The 21541-nt window shown below is 42.0% G+C and overlaps 1 protein-coding gene across 2 annotated transcripts in view; it reads right to left on the bottom strand.

The window, feature by feature from the left end:
- Positions 1 to 715: 715 nt before the first annotated feature.
- The window catches only part of SYT1 (synaptotagmin 1), a 232570-nt gene continuing 211744 nt past the window's right edge, over positions 716 to 21541 (bottom strand). For both annotated transcript variants that reach the window (XM_062202061.1, XM_062202060.1), the window contains exons 7-8: positions 7818 to 7951; positions 716 to 922 (exon numbers count right to left, since the gene is read on the bottom strand). In XM_062202061.1, coding sequence (XP_062058045.1) covers positions 716 to 922; positions 7818 to 7951 — 341 coding nt within the window. The remainder of the gene's footprint in view (positions 923 to 7817; positions 7952 to 21541) is intronic.

Genomic DNA, 21541 nt, shown 5'->3' on the forward strand with positions numbered 1-21541 from the left:
AGCTGTGATTGTAGCTTTACTGACAGGTACGGACAGATGCTACGCTGGTTTGTGGCTGTGCTTCCTTGAGGTCAGCTAAAATGCTGCTCAGATCATGCTGTTTTGCCTGTGAAGGGATTCTACAAAATTGGAGTCACCCACCAAATAGGTGGCATAAGCAGATCTTGGTACTCAAATGACTCAATAGAAAGCTCAGGTTTAAGTTGTCCTTTAAGGTGTCCGTATAACTGTACTAGTGCCTTACAAGTTGATATTTTTGCTGGAATGCAGACGATACTATATTTACCATATAATATATTATCAGCTCTCCTATATCTCAGTCCATTTACATAGTTTAAAATAGAACATCTTATTAAAAACATCTAGATATACACAGATTAGGAAACGCTTACAACATACAAATACACAAACTAGAAATGAATCTTGAGCATACTGGTATATACAACAGTGTGATACAATAAATAATTTCCGTCATGCTCTATCTACACATCATATTGCTTAAAAGAAGATTAGATTTGGAGGGCAGTGGTATGATGAAGGGCTTAGGGGCTCTCTACACTTAAATTTGTGCAAATTAAAACAGGAGTTGAAGTACCACTGAATCGTGTTGGGAATGCATGGCTGGGAAAATGAAAGGACCCCTATTACTGAGGTATTTACAGATACTGGCTAAAGAGCACTATGTGGGCAAATGCAGAAAGGTTGCTTCTTTCCTTTACTTCTTGACAGCCAGCATGGCATCAACCTCCTCCTCCACCTGAAGGGTGTGCCACTGGGCAATGGGTCGCCTGGGGTTGGCCAGCATGTCTGACCAGTGTCGCAGCTCCGCACCAGTGCTGTTGTAGCCCACAAACACTTTGCCGATGGCATCGTTCTTGCCAATCTTGTCATAGTCCAAAACAGTTACCACCACTTGCACTTTCTGAAAGAGGATGCACAATAAATGTTAATCACCTAGACAGACAGATAAAGCCCTGTTAGAACACTTCCTTAAGAGCTAAAGAAGGGACGGCGCTGTGGCACAGCAGGTTCTTGCCCTGGCCTGCAGCGCCAGCATCCTACATGGGCACCGGTTCCAGTCCCAGCCGCTCCACTTCCGGTCCAGCCACCTGCTGAAGCACCTGGGAAGGCCGTGGAAGATGGCCCAAGTCCTGGGGCCCCTGCACCCACATGGGTATCTTGTAGAAGTTCCTGGCTCCTGGCTTTGGATCAGCTCAGCTCTGGCTGTTTTGGCCATTTGCGGAGTGAACCAGTGGATGGAAGACCTCTCTCTCTTTCTCGCTCTGTCTCTACCTCTCTATGTAACTCTGTCTTTCAAATACATAAAATAAATATTTAAAAAACGCTAAAGAATTAGAAATAAGAAGAATTAATTTCCAGTCACCAGGAAGAGGATGAAAATGACTTGAACATGAAAACCTGTGTCCAGGGGCCAGCACTGTAGCATAGTGAGTTAAGCTGCCACCTGTGACAATGCCAGCACCTCCTGTGAATCCTGGCTGCTCCATTTCCAATCTATCTCCTTTCTGATGAATTGGGAAAGCAATAGCAGATGACCCCAAGTGTTTTGGTCCCTTACACCCACACGGGAGACCCAGATAAAGTTCTAGGATCCTGGCTTTGGCCTGGCCCGAGGGCCATTGTGGCCATTTGTGAAGTGAACTCTTTCTCCTCCTCTCTTTGTGTAACTCTGCCTTTCAAATAAAATAAATCTTTAAGAAAAAGAAAACTTGAGTCTGGTCTTAGTTTTTCCATTACTGTTTCATCATTGTCACTATCTTCAGCATCAGAACCCTTAAATGCTAATTTGTGTTATATATTTTGCATTCGTCTGAATCTCATATATGAACTCAGTCCTCACAGTAGATGCCATTAATATTGCTATTATACAAAAAAGGATGCTTGAAGCGCAAAGAAGTTACATAACCTGTCAGAGATGGCATAAGAAATGAGTGGTTTGGTTGCCAGAGCCTCTGCTACAAAACACCAGGCCATGCTTCCTGTGCAAACGTGTACATCTCTAAATCCCCTCATCTCAGTAGTATCATCAGTGATGGTTTTCCCATTGGTACTCACGCCGTTCTCTCTCTGGTTGCATTTCTCAAAGCAACCTTGTGCTATACTCCCATTTCAGGAGGGGAAACAGCCAGTATTTTTCATAAAACTAATATAGAATTTTAGCTAAGTTTACAAGGGTAAGTGTGATAATACAGTGAAAGTCTTTTAAAAGTAGTAACTAAATCATGATATCTTTGTCTCTCAATTAGCATTTATTAACTACTGTGTATCTGACATTGACATTAAATGGAAATAACCTTGTAGACCACATGGGATTTACTTCAATTATTCCCTTAGATTCTGAGGGCTTATTTAACAACTTACTCTTTTTTTTAAAAAAAACTTTTTTTTTTTTTTGACAGGCAGAGTGGACAGTGAGAGAGAGACAGAGAGAAAGGTCTTCCTTTTGCTGTTGGTTCACCCTCCAAATGCTGCCGTGGCCGGCGCGCTGCGGCCGGTGCATGGCGCTGATCCGATGGCAGGAGCCAGGTGCTTCTCCTGGTCTCCCATGGGGTGCAGGGCCCAAGGACTTGGGCCATCCTCCACCACACTCCTGGGCCACAGCAGAGAGCTGGCCTGGAAGAGGGGCAACCGGGACAGAATTCGGCACCCTGACCGGGACTAGAACCCGGTGTGCCGGCGCCGCAAGCCGGAGGATTAGCCTAGTGAGCCGCGGCGCCGGCCCACTCTTTTCTTTTTAAAAGATGTATCAATCTAGTTGGAAGGCAGAGTGACAGAGAGGGAGAGGCAGAGAGAGAGAAATAGAGATTTTTTTTTTTTTTGACAGGTAGAGTTATAGACAGTGAGAGAGAGAGACAGAGAGAAAGGTCTTCCTTCCGTTGGTTCACTCCCAAAATGGCTGCTACGCCAATCCGAACCCAGGAGCCAGGTGCTTCTTCCTGGCCTCCCATGTGGGTGCAGGGGCTCAAGCACTTGGGCCATCCTCCACTGCCTTCCTGGGCCACAGCAGAGAGCTGGACTGGAAGAGGAGCAACTGGGACTAGAACCTGGCACCCACATGGGATGCCGGCATGCGAGAGAGATCTTTTATCTGCTGGTTCACTCCCCAAATGGCCACAACGGCCAGTGCTGGGCCAGGCTGAAGCCAGGAGCCTGAAACTCCATCCAGTTCTCCCACATGGGTGTGGGGGCCCAAAAACTGGGGTCATCCTCCACTGCTTTCCCAAGCAGATTAGCAGGTAGCTCAATCAGAAGTAGAATAGCCCGGGCACAAACTGGTGCCCACATGGGATGCAGGTATCACAGGCAGCCCCAGCAACTTATTCTGAAAATTGACTGAACTCACAAAAACAAACCCACACTATCATAGTATGAAAGATACACTTTTTAAAAGCACATTTCAGTTCTACTACCTAAGTAATGAATTTGCTTCCTCAGAACATGTTAGGACACTGATCTAGAAACTGAAATAAGGGAAAAGTTTCAAGTAAAATACAATGCATAACGTTTTGTGACCAGAGTTAAATGTAGCAGAAACTGCAATCCGGAGAGCCAGGGCCAGATGTGCATCCAGCTGAGTTCCAGCCCTGTAGTGGACTCTGCACTCAGAGGACAGAGTTACTGTGCCAGTGTGCTGAGAGACGTCGCTGATGCACAGCTTCGGAACAGAGCAGTGACTTCTCAAAGCGAGATCTAGGATGTAAAATGGGACACACTGGCAGTAAAGGAGACAGACTTCCTTGGTGTGGCCTTGGGGGTGATTCTGTTGTTAAAAGAACTACCCATCCCGTGGATGGTATTTGGAACCAAGAACTTGTCCTAAGCAAATTCATCAGGATGAAATCATACGGCAAGGGCATGGGCTGGGGGACACTGGGCACAAAGATAGTGGCGTTTTGTTAGGATTTGGAGTGAATTTTGATTATTCTGCTTAAGAATAAATTGATTAGTAGCACTCAAGACAAAGTATCCTGGTAGAGGCCTTGGATTCATTTATTCAGTTGCATTTATGGTTTATTTTTACACTTTTTGGGGGGAAAGAGGGTGGAGGCAGAGAGGTAAAATTTTCCTGTGCTGTTGGAAATCATATTTTGCTGCTTCTATAATCTATTTCATAGGGTTGAGAAAGATAGAAGGGCAGACAATAATTTAAGATCAGCGTATGGGAAAGTTAAATGCCTCTTTTCACATGTGAAACACTCAATTATTTTCTCTAGGGAAATGGGAAGACTAGGAAAGCAGCATTATAGAAAAAAAAAAAAAAGAACAAATTGACTCGAGGAACAGAGGAGGGATTCAGCCCAAGAACTGCTCATTATTCCCATGCCTAACACATTCTATATCCAGCTCGGGTTTCCCTCTTTCTTAACAAAGTGTTATCTCTTCTAAAATGCTGCACCAGAAACCCAATGTATGTCTTGTTTTTAATGTGCCTCACTTTCAATACATCTGCATTTTCTGCAATTTGTAGTTGAAAAGGACATTTTTTTAAAAAGCTATAGAATTATAGCTCAAAGAAGAAGGTTTACAATAGGATTTTTCTTTTATATCTTAACACCATGGTTTGGGTTGTTTTGTGGAATTAAAAAAAATGCCAGGATGTGCTATTTTCCATAGGAATAGGATCTTAGAACCCAAAAGAGTCCAATACTGAGCAGATATTACAAAATCAATTGTTGGAGAAGATTGATATCTTGGGGGTTTGCCAGCAAGTCCAAAGCAGCAGACTCTGTGGTCCAATGACTGGGGACAGGGAGTCAACATTCTCAGCAATGCCATTTACCTATGTATCAACTGTTGAAAGTAATTAAGTATACACAACTTAGCACTATGTGAAAATACATATGGGAAAGGTTATTAAGAAAAACAAAACGACCCATTGTGAGGGAGGATCTTGGGTATAACTAGTTGTTTTTGGTCATTTTAAACTGCCCTATATGACACAGCAGATATGAGTGAGCACCATACAGCAGTCTAAATTTTTTTTTTTTAAGATTTATATACTTATATGAAAGGCAGAGTTAGAGAGAGAGAGAGAGAGAGATATCTTCCCTCTGTCAGTTCACTCCCCAAATGTGGCCAGGGCTGGGCCAGGCCAAAGCCAGGAGCCTCAAAGTCATCCAGATCTCCCCACGGGTGGCAGGGACCCAAGCATTTGGGCTATCTTCTGTTGCTTTCCTAGGAGCATTTAGCAGGGAGTTAGATTGGAAGTGGAGCAGCAGGGAATGCAACTGGTGCCCATATGGGATGCTGGCATCATAGGTGGAGGCTTAACCCAGTGTGCTGAAAGTGGCAGTTTAAATTAACAAAAATTGGGGGGCCAGCACTGTGGCTGGTAAGGCTAAGCCTCTGCCTCTGGCGCTGGCATTTCATGTAGGTGCTGATTTGAGTCCTGGCTGCTCTACTTCCGATCCAGCTCTCTAATGGCCTGAGAAAGCAGTGGAAGATGGCCTAAGTGCTTGGGCTCCTGCACCCATGTGGGAGACCTGGAAGAAGCTCTTGGGTTTGGATAGGCTCAACTATGGCTATTGTAGGCGTTTGGGGAGTGAACCACAGGATGGAAGACCTTTCTCTCTGTCTCTCCCTCTCTCTGTAACTCTCTCTCTCTCAAACAAATAAATAAAATCTTTTTAAAAAATGTTATTTAAGTTATACAAGTTTCATGTATTTCGTATATACAGATTTAGAAACATAGTGGCACTTTCTCCCCACTCTCCCTCCCACCCATGCTCCAACCCTTTCTCTCCCTCCGTCTTGAATTCCCATTCACAATTTTTATAATGATCTATTTTCAGTATATTTAATGGTTGTATAGTGAACCTTACTCTAAATAAAAGAGTTCAACAAGTAGTATAAAGGGAAAGAAAAGACAAAACACAGTTCCTCAATGGAAGAGACAAGGGCTATAAACAATCATCAATTCTCAAAATGTCTATTTCACTCCAGTATATTACATTAAATATCAGGTACTCCATTAGTTATAAAATCTTTAAAAAATTTTATTTGAAATGTAGAGCAACAAAGAGGGAAGGACAGAGAGAGAGAGCGAGGTCTTTCATCTGCTGGTTCACTCCCCAAATGGCTGCAACGGTCAGAGCTGGTCCAGGCTGAAGCCAGGAGCTTGGGACTTCTATCTCCCTCATGAGTGACAGGGGCTCGCTGACTTGGGCCTCCTGCTGCCTCCCAGTTTCCTTAGCAGGGAAGCTGGCTGAGAAGTGGAGCAGCCAGGGCTCGAAACTGTGCTCTAATTGGGAATGCTGGCATTGTAAGTGGCAGAGTAATCCACAGTGCCACAACACTGGTCCTCCATGCAGTTTAAATTGAATTTCAAACTAACTGAGGTTAAATAATGCTCCAGGGTCACACTAGTGACTGAGGTGCTCATCTGCCGCCTGTGGCTACCATATTGGACAGCAAGGATGATAAAGCATTTCCTTCATCACAGAGAGTTCTATTGAACAATGCTGATTTATATGTAGACTTAACCTTATTTTGAGATTTTCTAATAAACTGTTAATTGGAAAAAGAGATGACATTAGAATTATGAATAATAGCACTGTTGGGAACCCCTTATTAAACTTCTATGTGCTGGGCACCATTCCAATTTCTTTTATATGCAGAATCTCAAGTCGATACGGGTTCTATTATTAGTCATACTTTATATGTCAAGAACTAAGCCTCATTTTCCTTATATATAAAATTATTATGGCAATGATACCTCTCATACAGGATGATTGTAGGGATTAAATGAAATTATGCATATAAAGTGCTTAAAAATAGATAATATATTTAGCTATTAGCTTTCTTTGTGGAATAAAGGTATGATTCATTGATAAGATATGAAATTCTTAGACTAGGTGAAAAATAAATGAAGAGTTTTTGGTCATCTGGGCAGAGGAACATTCCATGTTGTAGTTTTTATGGCTAATCCTTATTTCTCCAAGTTTAGGAAAACTTTTATATCACTAAAAAAAGATGCATTCACCTCTATTATTAAGTAACATACAAAAAATTGAGTTTCTTTATGCTATTTTATTCTCTCATACCCATTACAATTTAGCAAGAAATAGCTCATAATTAGTGGATATAAACTGTGAATTCTGATAATCTATGGAAATGAGTGAGAAGATTAATTTTTAATCCCTAAATAAGATCACATGCTGTCATTATGCCCACATGTAGCATTGTGTTCTGAACATGTTAACCACTGAACTTTTTCAATAGAATACTTCTTACCATAATTATTGTCTAGCATATTAAGGCATCATCTTTATAAAAATACTCATCCATTCCAACACAGACACACGTAGCTGGGTTTAAACAATTAAATATAAAACTTAGCTGGATTTTTCTATAGTTAATCAACTGTGAATACTCAAGATGCTGCATTTTTAACATCAGCCAAAAATATTTCCCTTCTCTATTTTTTGCTCCAAAGATGTGATAAGGAGAATTAGTTATTACAGCCTGTGAGTAAATAGTGAAAGCTCGTTTTCTCTTGGCCTTTGAACCTTTGTCAAGGCTCTTTTTTGAATGAGCAGAGCTGTTCTGTTGATTTCCTTTTCCCCACTTTATTTCTGCTCAACAGAATGCCAGATGTTTTTGGCTGATGAATCAGCACATCCTTTGCTGTATATTTTATATCCTTCTTGATGTAACTCAAGCATCAAATGGGCATGGGAAGAGAATGGCAGTTCTAACGAAGGCATGTGCACTGGTAATTGGCAAGGTCTGTGTATCATGTGCGTGGTCTGAAGGAATGAAATTGAACAGGAAGACAAAATTATGTTTGACATTACCTGGATTTGCTCAAAAGGTACTTCAAAGCTGAATGACTCATTGTAGTAGGGGTTCAGTGTGTTCTTTTTAATTGTTGTCTTTTTCTTCTTCAGTCTCTTGCCATTCTGCATCAGATGAATCTTCACATAAGGATCTAAAACACAGAAAGAAAAATTTTAGATCGGGGACACATCTTGTAGATGATTATTTAGCTTATAAAAAGACCAAGTGTTTCCAAAAGGCCAATAATTGCATAGCACATATTTAGTATCTAAAAATTGTTAAGTATATTATATTCAAAACATTTAAGGAGAGACAGAACTCCTGTCTCCTGGTTTACTCCCCAGATGCCCACAATGGCTAGGACTGGAACCAGGAACAGGAAACTCAATGTAGGTATTCCACGTGGCTGATAGAAGCCCAATTATTTGAGCCATCCTCACTAGCTCCCAGTGTTGGCATTGACAGGAAGCCGGAGCTAAGAATCAAACCCAGGCACTTCAGTGTGTGACACGGACATCTCAAACGACTAGGCTCAGTGCCCACTCTCTATTGAAAGATTTTACGTGACTTAAGGGAAGTTTTTTGCCATGCCATTTCAGAATGTAAAGTTGATTTAGGAAATGGGAACAGTGGTGTTCTGCTAAGCCAGCTCTTTGGAAAAAAAGAAAAGTCTTGACGAGTAGCGTTTGCAGATGTCTGTGGTAGAGTATTCTATTCCATGGCCGATTTCAAGCCACAAACAGTTTAACAACTGATTTGCAAAATCCCTGAATGTTTAGCAGTTGGCTCTTGTGAGCTGGCAGAGGGCTTGGCTGCTGCACACGACTGCATGGGCACAATACTCATGACAGAGAAAGGACACAGGAGCCAGTTGATACTTTCATTTCTTTATTTACTCAGCCAGTATTGGTGGAGTGCCTATGATAGGCACTGTGAGGCCCCAGGAATGGAGCCGGGAACATGCAGACCACTCCTGTCTTTATGAGGGACTCCAGATTTGTGGCGGCAATGGACAATCAACTTACAAAGAAACAATATCTATCCAAGGGTGCTGCAGGAAGTTTGTGCAGGGGCAGGCATAGGGTGTAACACTTAAGATGTCGCTTGAGACACCCACATCCCATACTGGAGCACCTCGCTGTGAGTGCCAGCTCCACTCCTAATTCTAACTGCCTGTTGATGTGCACCCTGGGAGGCAGCAGCTGATGGTTCAGATAGCTGGGTTCCTACCGCCCATATGGGAGATCTGAATTGATCCCTGGCTTCTGTGCTTCTGCCCTGCCCAGCTTTGGCTGTTTCAGGCATCTGAGGAGTGAACTAGCACTTGGGAATGCTCACTCTCTCTCTCTCTCTCTGCCTTTCAAATAAATAAATTTTGAACGATTGTAGTTTATTCAAAAATTGTATTAAAAGCTATGTTTAACTTGGTGCAAAGTTATGTTTTGTAATACGCATTTTCTGTGAACTTTGTTTTTTAAAGACTTATTTATTTATTTGAAAAGCAGAGTTATAGAGAGGCAGAGACAGAGAGAGAGGTCTTCCATCTGCTGGTTCATTCCCTAAATGGCCACAATGGCTGGAGTTGTGCTGATCTGAAGCCAGGAGCCAGGAGCCAGGAACCAGGAGCTTCTTCCAGATCTCCCACATGGATGCAAGGGCCCAAGGACTTGGGCCATTTTCTACTGCTTTCCCAAGTCATAGTAGAGCTGGATCAGAAGTGGAGCAGCCGAGACTTGAGTCGGTGTCCATATGGGATGCCAGCCACCGCAGGTGGTGGCTTTACCCGCCATGTCACAGCACTGGCCCCTGTGTGAACTTTTTGATAATCCCTCATTTACAGGAATTAAATTTATTTTGCATCAGGATAATCTATTCCATTTTTGTCAGACTTTTTGAGATTCTTTCATAAAATCACAAGTTGACAAGATTGCTCTGGGGAGAAAAAGCACAGTGATGGTGTGCTAGGTAGCATCAGGGAAGGTGAGTGGGAGGGGAGGAATGGGTTGGTTGGACGACGCAGATGAGGCCCCTTTGTGGAGGCCCCATTTAAGGTGAAAGGTGAGAGGAGCCCAGTGTGTGTCTTTGTGTGTGATGTGCCTGCGCATTCCTGTGTGGGAAGAAAGCTTCAAGTGTTCAAGGAGAACGGAAGAGGCCAGGATACACAGAAGTATTGGGAAAAGGGCAGAAAGACTCTTGGGTCAAGTTCCCTAAAGCCTTGGGAGACCAAGCTCAGGTCCTCAGGAAGCCCCTGGAGGGACAAGGCTGTCTGAGAGCAGCACCTGTCAGTAATGAAGACTGACATACCTCCAGATCACCAGCAACCCATTCCTAGGAGTGACAGGAAAGTGAGTTTTTCTTGAGCATTTCTTTCCATTTCAAATGTAACTCATTCATGTTAATTATAGAAAAATATCAGAAAGCCATGATCAGCATAAAGAAAAAAAAAGCCTTTTTAATCATCTAAAATAAGCACTGTGAAACCCTCCAAATTTTCTCTCCTCTCTTTCAGCACATGAGGAGTTGGGAATAACATTCTGGGTAATCTAGTCTAATGCTCACATATTTTTAGAAGAGAAAATTGCAGATAAAAAAGGTTGTTTTGATCTCCCTCTCCCTATCCCCAAGCAAAATGTAACTCCTGAAGGTCAGAAATTGCTCTGCCTTATTCACTCTCTGAGTATGTTGGACAAGTGCCTGCTACGCAGTCAGGCCCTGTAGAATGCGTAAGTAGAACTTACGGAAGGCCTCGTTGTCTGCGGCTGCTGACTTTCAATCCTGCCCCCTTCTCCTTGCCCCCAAGCTCACAGTCTTTGGATACGTGTAGTTTGGAGATTTTTTTTAAATGTTACATTCAGCTAAGGATAACATCTCTTTGGTCCAGGAATCTGACGTCTTAGATTGCTTCTCCATGTTTTCTTCAAATTCATTGCTCCTTGATTGGCTTGATTTCCTAAGTGTTTCATCTGATTTTTTTCGTCACATTGAAATCTTGTCCTGAATTCTTGTGCCTCTGCTGATGGCCCCAATCCTTTAGCTCATCGGTATCTCTTTATGGTATCTAGACCTTGCTCTTATCTCGCCTCCCCCCCCCCCCCCCCCGCCGGCCTGAGTCCTCTACATGGAAATATGCCCACCCCACTATGAGTCACATCCATGCTCCAAGGGCACACATATTTTTCAAAGCCAAGCTCATCTCTCCCACAAAGTAGGCCTCTATAATTGAATTTGTTCTGTTTTAGGAGCTGTTTCACAAAGCAAATCATTGTCATTTTAGTGTTTCTTGGTGGCTTAGATTCTGATGACTGCATAATAAGACATAATTTTATGGGAATGACAGAATAGGCTCTAATGAGTCTATTGCCATGATTTTCCTGAGTACAGCTGCTGGATACCATGTACGGTGTACAAACACCCACACGATTTTTGGAAACGTGGAAATATGCAAGTTACATAATTGGGCTACTATCGCCAGGTACTCTATGCCTCTCTGGTTGCATGGACTGATTGCTTTCCTAAAAGCAAGCATTCATGGAAATCTTTACTATCACTGACAGCCTTTTGTTAACACCACTTACACGATCCCTGTTGTTGCTGAAACAGGCATAAGACTTCAGACGTTTCACTATTGTTATTTATTTAATGTACCTTAAAAATTAGCAGGGTCCTTAAAAAAACCTGTTAGTAGACAGGAAGGTCATATTTCCTGATGTCCATCTAATTTGCAGTAATATATGACAGTAACTTTTATTTTCTGGAAAATGATAAACTGGGATGGAAAATGCTCCTCAATTCTAATAAAACACCTCAGGTACAATGTGTGCAGATTAACTGTCTCAGTTTGGATAATTTTCAGGTCTCTCATTGGGTTTTGATACTAAAGTGGCCCTGCTGTCCTTTACCCACCATTACCAGGCTTTCTTTCCATTAGAATTCAGGTTAGCTTGACTGCATCTCCTTCGTGCATAACAGCTGTTCTAACAGGGAAGTTTTTCAGGACTGGAATGAAATCATTCCCAAACTCTTCTATATTGACAAGCCTTCTTAATATATCCAATGTGTTTTCTGTTGCTAACATTTACAGTTACAATGACTGGAAGATTAGCTCCCTAATGATGTCCACGTCCTAATCCTGGGAACTTGTGTGAATATGTTATGTGGCAAAAGGGACTTTGCAAAAATGATTAAGGTTAAGCACCTTTAAAGAGATCATCCCAGCTTATCCACAAGGGCCTGATCTAATCACATGAGTCCTTAAAAACGGAACTTTTCCTTGGCTCTGTTCAGAGATGTGCTACATTGCTGGTTTTGAAGACAGAGGCAGAAGCCATAGGTCAAGGAATGTCAGAAGCTTCTAGAAGCTGGAAAAGACCAGGAAATGGATCCTCCTCTGGAGACTTCGGAAAAGAACAGTCCTGCTGACAGCTTCTTGAGTTTAGCTCACTGAGACTTGCAGCAGACTTCTTTTTTGAAAAGTAATTTTAAAAATTATTTTGGGGGCACCTTCGATGCCAACATCCCATATGGGTGCCAGTTGTGTGCCCAGCTGCTCCACTTCCTATTTAGCTCCCTGCTGATTGCCTAGGAAGGGCAGTGGAGGATGGCCGGCCCAAGTGCCTAGGTCCCTGCCACTAGTCATGGGAAAAAGTCCTTCCATTTGCTGCAGAAGGAAATCACACTGACCCAATACCAATTTATTTCTGGAAAGAAGCACACCACTCTAAGCAGCTAGATCACTAATGAAGAATTGAAGCATGTGTGAGATAAGACCAGAAAGACTATCTTTCATTACTGCCTGTAGGAGGTGGTCTTGAGGCATGATATGGGAAACTAACTCAATAGCCTGCACAGCTTTCTCCCATGTCCGAAATCAATAGATCAACTTACACATAGCTGAAAAGCTAAACTCCGAGTTCTAAGAGGAATCTCATTCCTGAGGCTCTAAGATTGTGTGAGTCAAAACTATGATTTATTGTGCCTCCTTACAGATTCTGAGGCCAGTTAATGTTGATAACACTTGGGCATATCATGCATGAAGTGTCCCTTAGGCTTATCATGCTAAACATGAGGAAACAGAAGAAAGGAATCCTTCAGCCTTGAGATTTGTTGTTACCAGGGATGGGGAAGACATTATGCCTCCTCCCTTAACTTTTGTGAAGTCTTTTCTACTCTGAGAAAATTTTGTATTCTGATTTTTCTTTTCTTTCTTATTTCCACTTTTCTTTTTCCCTCTCTCCTTTTCCTTTTCTCCTCCCTCCCTCCTTCCCTCCCTCCCTGCCTCCCTTCCTTCCCTGCTTTCACTCTTTCCTATCTAGAGAAAGGGATAGAAAGTCATCGTGTTAACGCTACAGTGTAAAATTTGCCAAATAATTTACTGGACCTAAGCACCAAAGTGGAAACTCAAAACATGATTAACCATGGAAGAGTGGCAGAGGATTCTGAAATAGTGAACAAATAAAAGCTTTGGTCTCGTGAGTTCTTTTCTGGGACCAGGATATATACCTTGTCTGAAAAGTTTTCGGATGAGTCGGAAGTTCCTGCCTGTGAGCAATTCTGAAGATGAAAGAAGTCCTGCAGCTCTGCCCTTGGGTAGCCTTACTGAATATGGTTGATGAGGTAGACAGCATAGAATCTGGTGCTATTCCTTTTTGTTCATTTTATCTATATTTAGCCATTAATTCTGATATATCAATCGGTAGGACTTTCTTCCTAAAGGGTCCCTTCCAACAAGAAATTGCTAGCAGGCTGACCTAACACTGATGCTGCATGGGCTAGCTCCAGGTCAAGTGAACGCTGACCACCACATACTCTGTCAGGCGTTGCATTCTACCCATTCATTACCACCTGATGCACTCTGGATACATGGAAACTGCTACTCCCTTTTGGTCAGCGCCAAAGAAGATGATAGCACATATGTGCTTCTATTCTTCTACTGTTCCAATTTATGGTCCTTTGCCACCACCTACTATGCTATACTAAGTCTCGGTTGGCTGGATGACTTTGACTCTCTTCAGAAGGGGTGGCGATTGGGAGATTGGTTGTGGGGATCAAACCCTGAAGTTCTTTCTGTTTCAGATATTTATTGATCCCTCCTAGCTGGCATTGTTATGGCACTCTTCCTGCTAAACTCGCGCGGGGGGGCCCCCTCTCTGTTGTTCCCTGGGTATCAGCGGATTCCCCCTTTATTATTCTTTTTTCCCTCCTTGGCCCCATGGCTCTCAAGAGCATATTTTACAAGCTTATCATATTTGACATTACTTTACCCTGCTTAATGTAAATTTTCTCTGAACACTTGCTCAGACGTTCTCCAATGCATTCTGTTATAGTTTTCTGACCCCAAAATCTGGTACTAGAATGCAATATCTTCACAAACACTGGTGTCACTGGCACAGTTTCAACATGTAGAGCTATAGTCTCAGAATATGCGGTAAAGGACTTTGGACCTAAGAATGTAGGTCAGTTTTCTTTTGATTCCAGGGAGCAATGGGCAAGCTTTACAAAAACAGAAGTGCAATGTGTGAGCTACTTCAGGGCCACAACGACTTCAGTTCTCTGATTCTTCAGAAAGAAACCATTGAACTTGTTCCATTTCCTTCAAGCCTGTTCTTGTGTTATGACTCCAGTCCCCTAGACCATAATGTTAGAAAGTTTGGAACTGCCTTTGATTCCTTCTCTAACCTCTCGTGAACGCTTGGCCACCACTTCCTTCCAGTGTTGTCTCTGGTTAATTCTGTCTTTCTAACCCACTGCTACATCTCAGGATCAGAAATCTAATCACTTGCAATTATATAGTCACCTTAAAAGCATTCTTCACAGTTTTTAAAGTTATATTTAGTTATACAAATCCTCTTCATTAAAAATTACCATGTGGACTAAGAAACTCCCAGCTCCATCATGTCATTCACAGTCCATTCCTCATTTAGTTCCACAAATTCTATGCTCTACTTCTTGTATACCCTCATGGATCCTCACAGTTTAAAATGCTGTGTCTTTGAACCAGCTGTCTTTTAGCTCAAATGTCTTCCTTCCCTACCACTCACCTTAAGCTTGGGTTAAAAAGTCACTGCTTCCCTGAATTTTACTGATTTTCCCCAGTCAGAGGCCCCCAAGGTATTTCCTTTCACATTTTGGCAAAGTATGTCTCTCATTTCTGTCATTGGAAGACTTTGGCGCTAATCTTATAATAGCATAAAAACAATATTCTATGGGAAAAAGTATTTTGAATTCAGAGCTATGGGCTTCAAGGTGAACTTTAGGAAGTCCAGTCCCTTGTAAAATGGGGACTTTATCCTTTCCTACACTATACTTGAATACTCTGGAACATTTTTACCCCTTCTTCCCTTAGGGCATTCTACTGTCAGCTTATGCTAACTTCCTAGAAATCTAATTGCCAAACAGCTGGCTGTAAGCATTGCTCCTTTTGTGTGAGATATAAAAGAGCTGCTAAAGGCGTTTTGTATTTACAATGAGAACCAGAAAGCAGCAGTTCAAAGCTCAATAATGCAAGATGCCTGCAGTTTTCATTTGGCCAAATCTGCATGATTATAGCGTCTTCTTTCTTAACTACCACAATGACCGTGAGCCCCTGTGACCAGGGCCTTTCCATTTCAACCCAAGACTTCTCTTGATAAGAAACAGACTCATTTCAACTGTTGTGCTCAGTCCCTCCTGAGCCAGGACCCGAATTCTGAGTAACATCAGCTCCTAGTCCTTTCATCTTTTTTTCTTTGGATAATGATTCCTGAATTTCGATTTACACTGTTGGGTGAAGAAAGTACTACTTGTTTCAAACAGGGCTTAGAACATCAAGTGATTGAAAACCCATTTCAAAATAATGTAAATTGTCAAGATCACTTACTGAGTTATGTGACAAGAAAGTCCAGAAGTAGGCTGTGTGGCGGAGATTATGAATTGTCCCCTAAAATCCATTTTCTGTTTACTTTTTAGTACCAGAGCCCTGAAGTTTTGCTTGGATACTTGTTCACCCAGCTAGAAAGATTTCTCCCAGACTTGCTTCTGACTCAGTGTGACAAATATGTACCTTTTGGCTTTTACTTGTGAGTTAAAGTGATCAAGGCAACCTCCACAGCACATCCTTAAAACACTGGTGCTCAGTGGAGGGCAGGTTTGCCTTCTAGACATCTGACAGTGTCTGGAGAAACATTTGATGACTCTAACTTGTAGAGGAGCATGTGATGGACATCTAGGGAACACAGGCCAAAAAGTCAGCTAAACATCCTACAACATACAGTATAGACACCAACAGAAAAGAATGATCAGTGCCTACATCCCAACAGAGCTGAAATCAGTGAGTCCTGTTTTTAAAAAAAATAAGCTTCTTGCACTCTACCCTTTCTTCTTTTTTCTGGTAATGGAAACATAGCTGTGATGGGAGAGTGGAGAGGCTGCCTATGCTTTGGAACATGAAGGCAACACCCACAGGCGACAACGGAACAAGATAGGAAGATGATCTCACTGCCACGAACTTCATACCTGTCCTGGCTGCTCACCTGCCCACAGACGTGTGTGAGAGAGATGATTTACAAAAGAACTTCTGTCTCTTTGGGCTCCTGTATTTTCGGGTCTGCTTATTATAGCAGTTGTGTGTTCTCTACCTAATACAAATCCAACTCTATCAACAAGGTCTCAGGTTTGCCTTTGTCTCTGCTCTATTTTCTATGGAGTCTTCCTCAAATTCCACCTGAGGGCCTTCCCAAGTTTTCTGTGCTTTCCTCTTGAGGATGCAAATGATTGCACCGGCCACAAGTCTATGTCATCACAGAATACCAACCAAAGAAAAGGAGAATCTATACACCTAGGGTTTCTAGGGAGGTCCCAAGTTTTCTCTGAATGGACTCAGACAGATGAAATGCTTACTCTGTAGTAATCCCTGTGGTGGAGAACGCGATGAGTGCAGCTGGCTTAGACTTCAGTTATGTGTCCATGGGTGAATCAATTAGGAGGACCAGGTAGACCTAACTTTGGAGTTATGTAGGCTCAGCTCTATTGTGAGCCCAAGAGTAGGATAGGGTGGTTCTCAAGCAGCAGTCAGACAGCTGTACCAGACGGGAAGCCAGAAGCCAGAAGGCAACCAGCCAACGTTTATAGTTTCTCAACCTACGGTCTGTAGGATCCCTTCTCTGCCCAGATTTGGAAGCATGTGTATTCTTATTTGTAGAGAGATATTGCCTTCCCACAGTGGATCAAGTTCCCAGGAAGGAGCCATGAGGCACTTGCATAAAGTGGCTCAGCGTGAGCAGACACAGCATAGTCAAAACACAGTAGATTTAGGATTCGGTTCCTTTGCCAGCTGCAGTTTTTCTTATGTACTTATCGAATAAGCTTGACTTCATCAGTAAGCCAATCATTTAACTGTATACAAATAATTAAATAGTAATAGGGTTCACAGAGCAAACCATTTCCATTTCTATCACTGGCAGTTTCCATATATTTACTTGAGGGGGTCTTTATAAATAATTTACAAGTACTTAGAGAAGGCTGCTTTAAAGAGTTTATGGGTCTTTATAGTTTAAAATGCCTATATGGATTTAAATGCTCCCTGTAATGCTATGGTAGGGATGCAGCATTAAAACTATATTCTGGAAAATTTTCTGTGTGAGCACACAATTTAAAAATGAATTTACATTAGTTAAGTGCAGTGTTTGTGAGAAGAAAACAACATTACATAAGTGACTACCACAGAGAAAATCAACCCCATTTTAATGAGACAGGTCATAAAATAGCATGGGTTGATTTAGTTCATTAATGGTGGCAGAGCGCTTTGAAGAGACAACATAAATGCAAAAGGCAATTATTATGAATTAAACAGAAAGCCCGGCGGTGGGGACAGCTGAATTCCAGCAATCATCGCTAACTTTGCCAAGTGGACTACATGTGACTGCAAGCGACTTGACTAAAAATGTACGAATAGATAAGCAAAAATGCAAGCATAAAAATATTGCAAAGAAAGGTTTCTCACAGCAAGTGTATTTCAGGGCAGATAAAATAGGAGGGCTTGAACTCCTCCCTGAGCAGAGGAAAGGAGGAGCCCATTATGTTTGTACCACTGAGGATTTTCTCTTCGGATTTGAAGGCAAAATTCCTCATCTGTAACCCAAGGCTTATTTCTCTGGAACTCTGGGGAATCTCTAAGAATAGGCAAACATGGAAGAGCAGAAACTGTAGTAATTATCTTCGATCCTTTCTGGATGACTACAAAGAGTTTAGTGGAATGATCAAGAATAAACTGTTTGTAAGAGCTGATTAAGGAAAACAAAAACAAAGAAAGTCAAATGGTTTGGTAAAGCAAACAAAATTGCAAATGGTAAACTTGACTTGCTTTTTTTTTTTTCCTGGAGCTTTGAGCTTAGTCTCTTATTTATGCCAGAGAAAGGTCACTAGTAAGATATTTCTTCAAAAATAATTACACATTTCTACTTGATGAAACAACATCGGTAGCACTGTTACTTGGTAACATTGCTAGGATTTTTAAGTACATGTAAGATGACAAATGAATGTAAGTCCGTATCCACAGGGAGACGGTTTCCAGGCAATAGGACACAGTACCAAATGAAAATGATGTGAGAATAGAGCTCCCATCGGAGATCCTGTGACTGAATGGGGCTTGTGCGCCTCTATGGGGGTTATCTCAGGCATACCCAGTTCTTGAACTGCTGTAGCCAGAATCAATTTTACTCCCAACAATTCCCTGCCCCTGACATGGATGGCCTTGTAAGATATCTCCGTGTGTCATGGATATTCTGCCATCCAAGCATTTGGAATTTATGAGCTGACATGTCTTAGAATCATTGAGGAAAAGACTTGAAAATGCTTTGAGAAGGAATGGGGAGAACACTTCACTTCCTTATTTCAAAATGTTTCTAGACTTGTCAAGGTTCTGATTATATCTCCTGGTTGGTGAGGTAATAGCCCCTGAGATTTCTGGGCTGGAAATGTCTTAAATGCTTCTTTCTCATCCTAAAAAAGAAAATGCATTTATTTTTTAGGGGAGGTTCTTTTCTTCAGCTGCCTCCCCTTCCTGCCTTTCAGTGACATGACAGAGATCATGGGCTTGGAAGAGGATGAACAGTGTGTCTTTTGTTTTCCCATTTCAAACATAGTGGTTTTTTTTGAAGGAATCATAACATTGTTGATAACGCATATGCATCCTACTTTGGGTTTTAAATTTTACAGTATGAATAATGCATGTCCTGTTTAAAACAAACAAAAACACCTTTGAACATCTTGGTTGGCATGTTATGAAGCTTTTGTATTTGAATGCTGACTTCCCTTATATTTCCAGAGAGATATTTCATTTTGGTTCATTGAGGCTCAAATACAGTTCTTTTTCATAAAGCTGCAATATTCTGTTTGAAATCAGCTGGCACTCTGCACAACAAGACAATGAGTAGTTTACAGGGAGATCAACTTCTACCATGCTAATCTAGTTTCCTTACAGCTTTATAAAGAGAACATAAAAATAAACTATGGCTTTAATATTATACTGAATATAGGAAAATGACACAGAATAATATAATTCCGTGGTAATTTCACTGCTGTTAATGAGACAAATTTGTGATTAATGTCAATCACCACACATTCGTGTTTCAGAGCTCAGTGAAAAACCACAATAATAGTATTGTATGTACTTATTTCTTTGGAATTGACCCTATATAAGATGCTTTATCCCTGAAAAGACTCCAGAACCACAGCTACTGGCCACAGAAATGGCGCAGGGGCATGAGTAGTCAGCTCTTCATTTTTTATACTTTGGTTACTTATTTCTTTTTCTTCTTTAAATGTTTGAAAGGCAAAGCGACAAAGAGAGAGAGAGAGAGAGACATAGAGACTGAGACAGAGATCTTCCATTCACACATTTACTCCCCAGATGTGCACACCAGTTAGGTTTGGGCCAGGCTGAAGCCAGGAGTCCAGAACTCCAGTTGGGTCTCCCACATGGGTGATAGGAACCCAAATACTGGCACCATCTCCTGCTGCCTCCCAGGGTGTACATTAGCAGGAAGCTGGAGTGGATGCTGAGGTGGGACGTGAACTCAGGCACTGCAGTATGGGATGTGGGGTCCCAGGTGGCAGCTTGCATGCTGTGCTACAGTGCACACCCTGGCCTTATCTTTCCTAGTTTCCATTTCATTCTGCCAGGCCAACATTCATCTTGAGGACTTTGGGCCCAAGATAACTTCAATGGCTATTCCATTTTTCTTGATATTTCCCCTTAACCCTGTGGGGCAGAGGCCAGATATTTAATCTTTCAGAGAGTTCTTTTTCAACCCTGTATTTGACACACAGCCTAGCATTTGGTAGGGATGGAATAAATATTTGCTAAAACATTGCACGCATTAGTGAAGTGTAAGTATCAGTGGGGCAAATCACAGGGAAAGCCGGGGACTGAGGGCATACAGAACACCACCCAATCCAGTTTGCTCTAGACCGAATGTGCAGTTCAATGGCAAAGAGTAGCCACAAATTCCTGAATGGCTAAGTTGAAATCAATGCATTCATTTTTGTAGTAGAAAAGACAGCCTATAACAGTGTATGTTCTCTTGCTAGAGGGTTTGCACAGCAATATCTGTGAGAGAAATTGGGAGCAGGCAGATACTTTTCACTCAGTTGGAAATGCTTAATTTGAATCTGAGGCTCTACATTTAGGGAATGCAAACAATTTTGCAGAAAGGACTAACCTTTTATTAATTCTAAAAATCATCAGCTTTTATATCTTCATCTCCACCTCCCACCTCCACATATATGGATGTGCAGTTGCATAAAACATAAACGCAGTGATATTTGGATAGTGCTTATGCGTGTGTAGAGAAGAAAGGAGGCCACTGGATGGCCTGTCTTCCTCTGAACTTGTTTTTTCCCTTGGTCATTTCTAGTCTTCCTATGCATAATGGGAATTCATGATTATCCTAATGTGAGTTTCTTTTTTTTTTTAAGATTTATTTATTTATTTATTTGAAAGGCAGAGTGACAGAGAGGTAGAGGTAGAGGTAGAGGTAGAGAGAGAGAGATAGAGAGAGAGAGAGAAAGATCTTCCATCTGCTGGTTCACTCCTCAGATGGCCACAACAGCAGGAGCTGCATTGATCAGAAGGCAAGAGCCAGGAGTTTCTTTAGGGTCTCCCATGCAGGTGCAGGGGCCCAAGCACTTGGGCCATCTTCTACTGCTTTCCCAGGCCATAGCAGAGAGCTGGATTGGAAGGGGAGTAGCCAGGATGTGAACTGGCGCCCATACAGGATGCCAGCATTGCGGGCGGCGGCTTTAACGCACTACTCCACAGCACTGGCCCCCTAGTGTGAGTTTCTTAAAGAGGAAATCCATATAGCTTAGAATGGTTTAAATGAAATGGAATTTTGTGTGACATAGAATCTTCCGTAAACCACAGAATCAAATCTGCCTGTTATATTCATCTAGACTAAAACTATAAATGCAAGCCCATATACTTTATGTCTACATAGTTAAAAGTTATAATTTGACGTTAAAATATGTGTGTTTGGGGTAGACATTTGGCCCACATCCCACAGTGAAGTGCCTGGCTTTGACTTCCAGCTCCAGCTCTTGACTCCAGCTATCTGCTAATGCGGACCTGGGGTAGGCTGAGAGGGGCTCTAGAGATTGCACACCTGCTACCCATGTGGGAAACCTGGACTGAGTTCCCAACTCGGGCCAGTTTGGACATTTGGGGAGTGAAGGAGCATATAGGAGCTGTTTGTCTAGTTGTCTATCC

Source organism: Lepus europaeus, chromosome 10, assembly GCF_033115175.1.
Source record: "Lepus europaeus isolate LE1 chromosome 10, mLepTim1.pri, whole genome shotgun sequence".
In the NCBI taxonomy this organism is placed as follows: domain Eukaryota; kingdom Metazoa; phylum Chordata; class Mammalia; order Lagomorpha; family Leporidae; genus Lepus; species Lepus europaeus.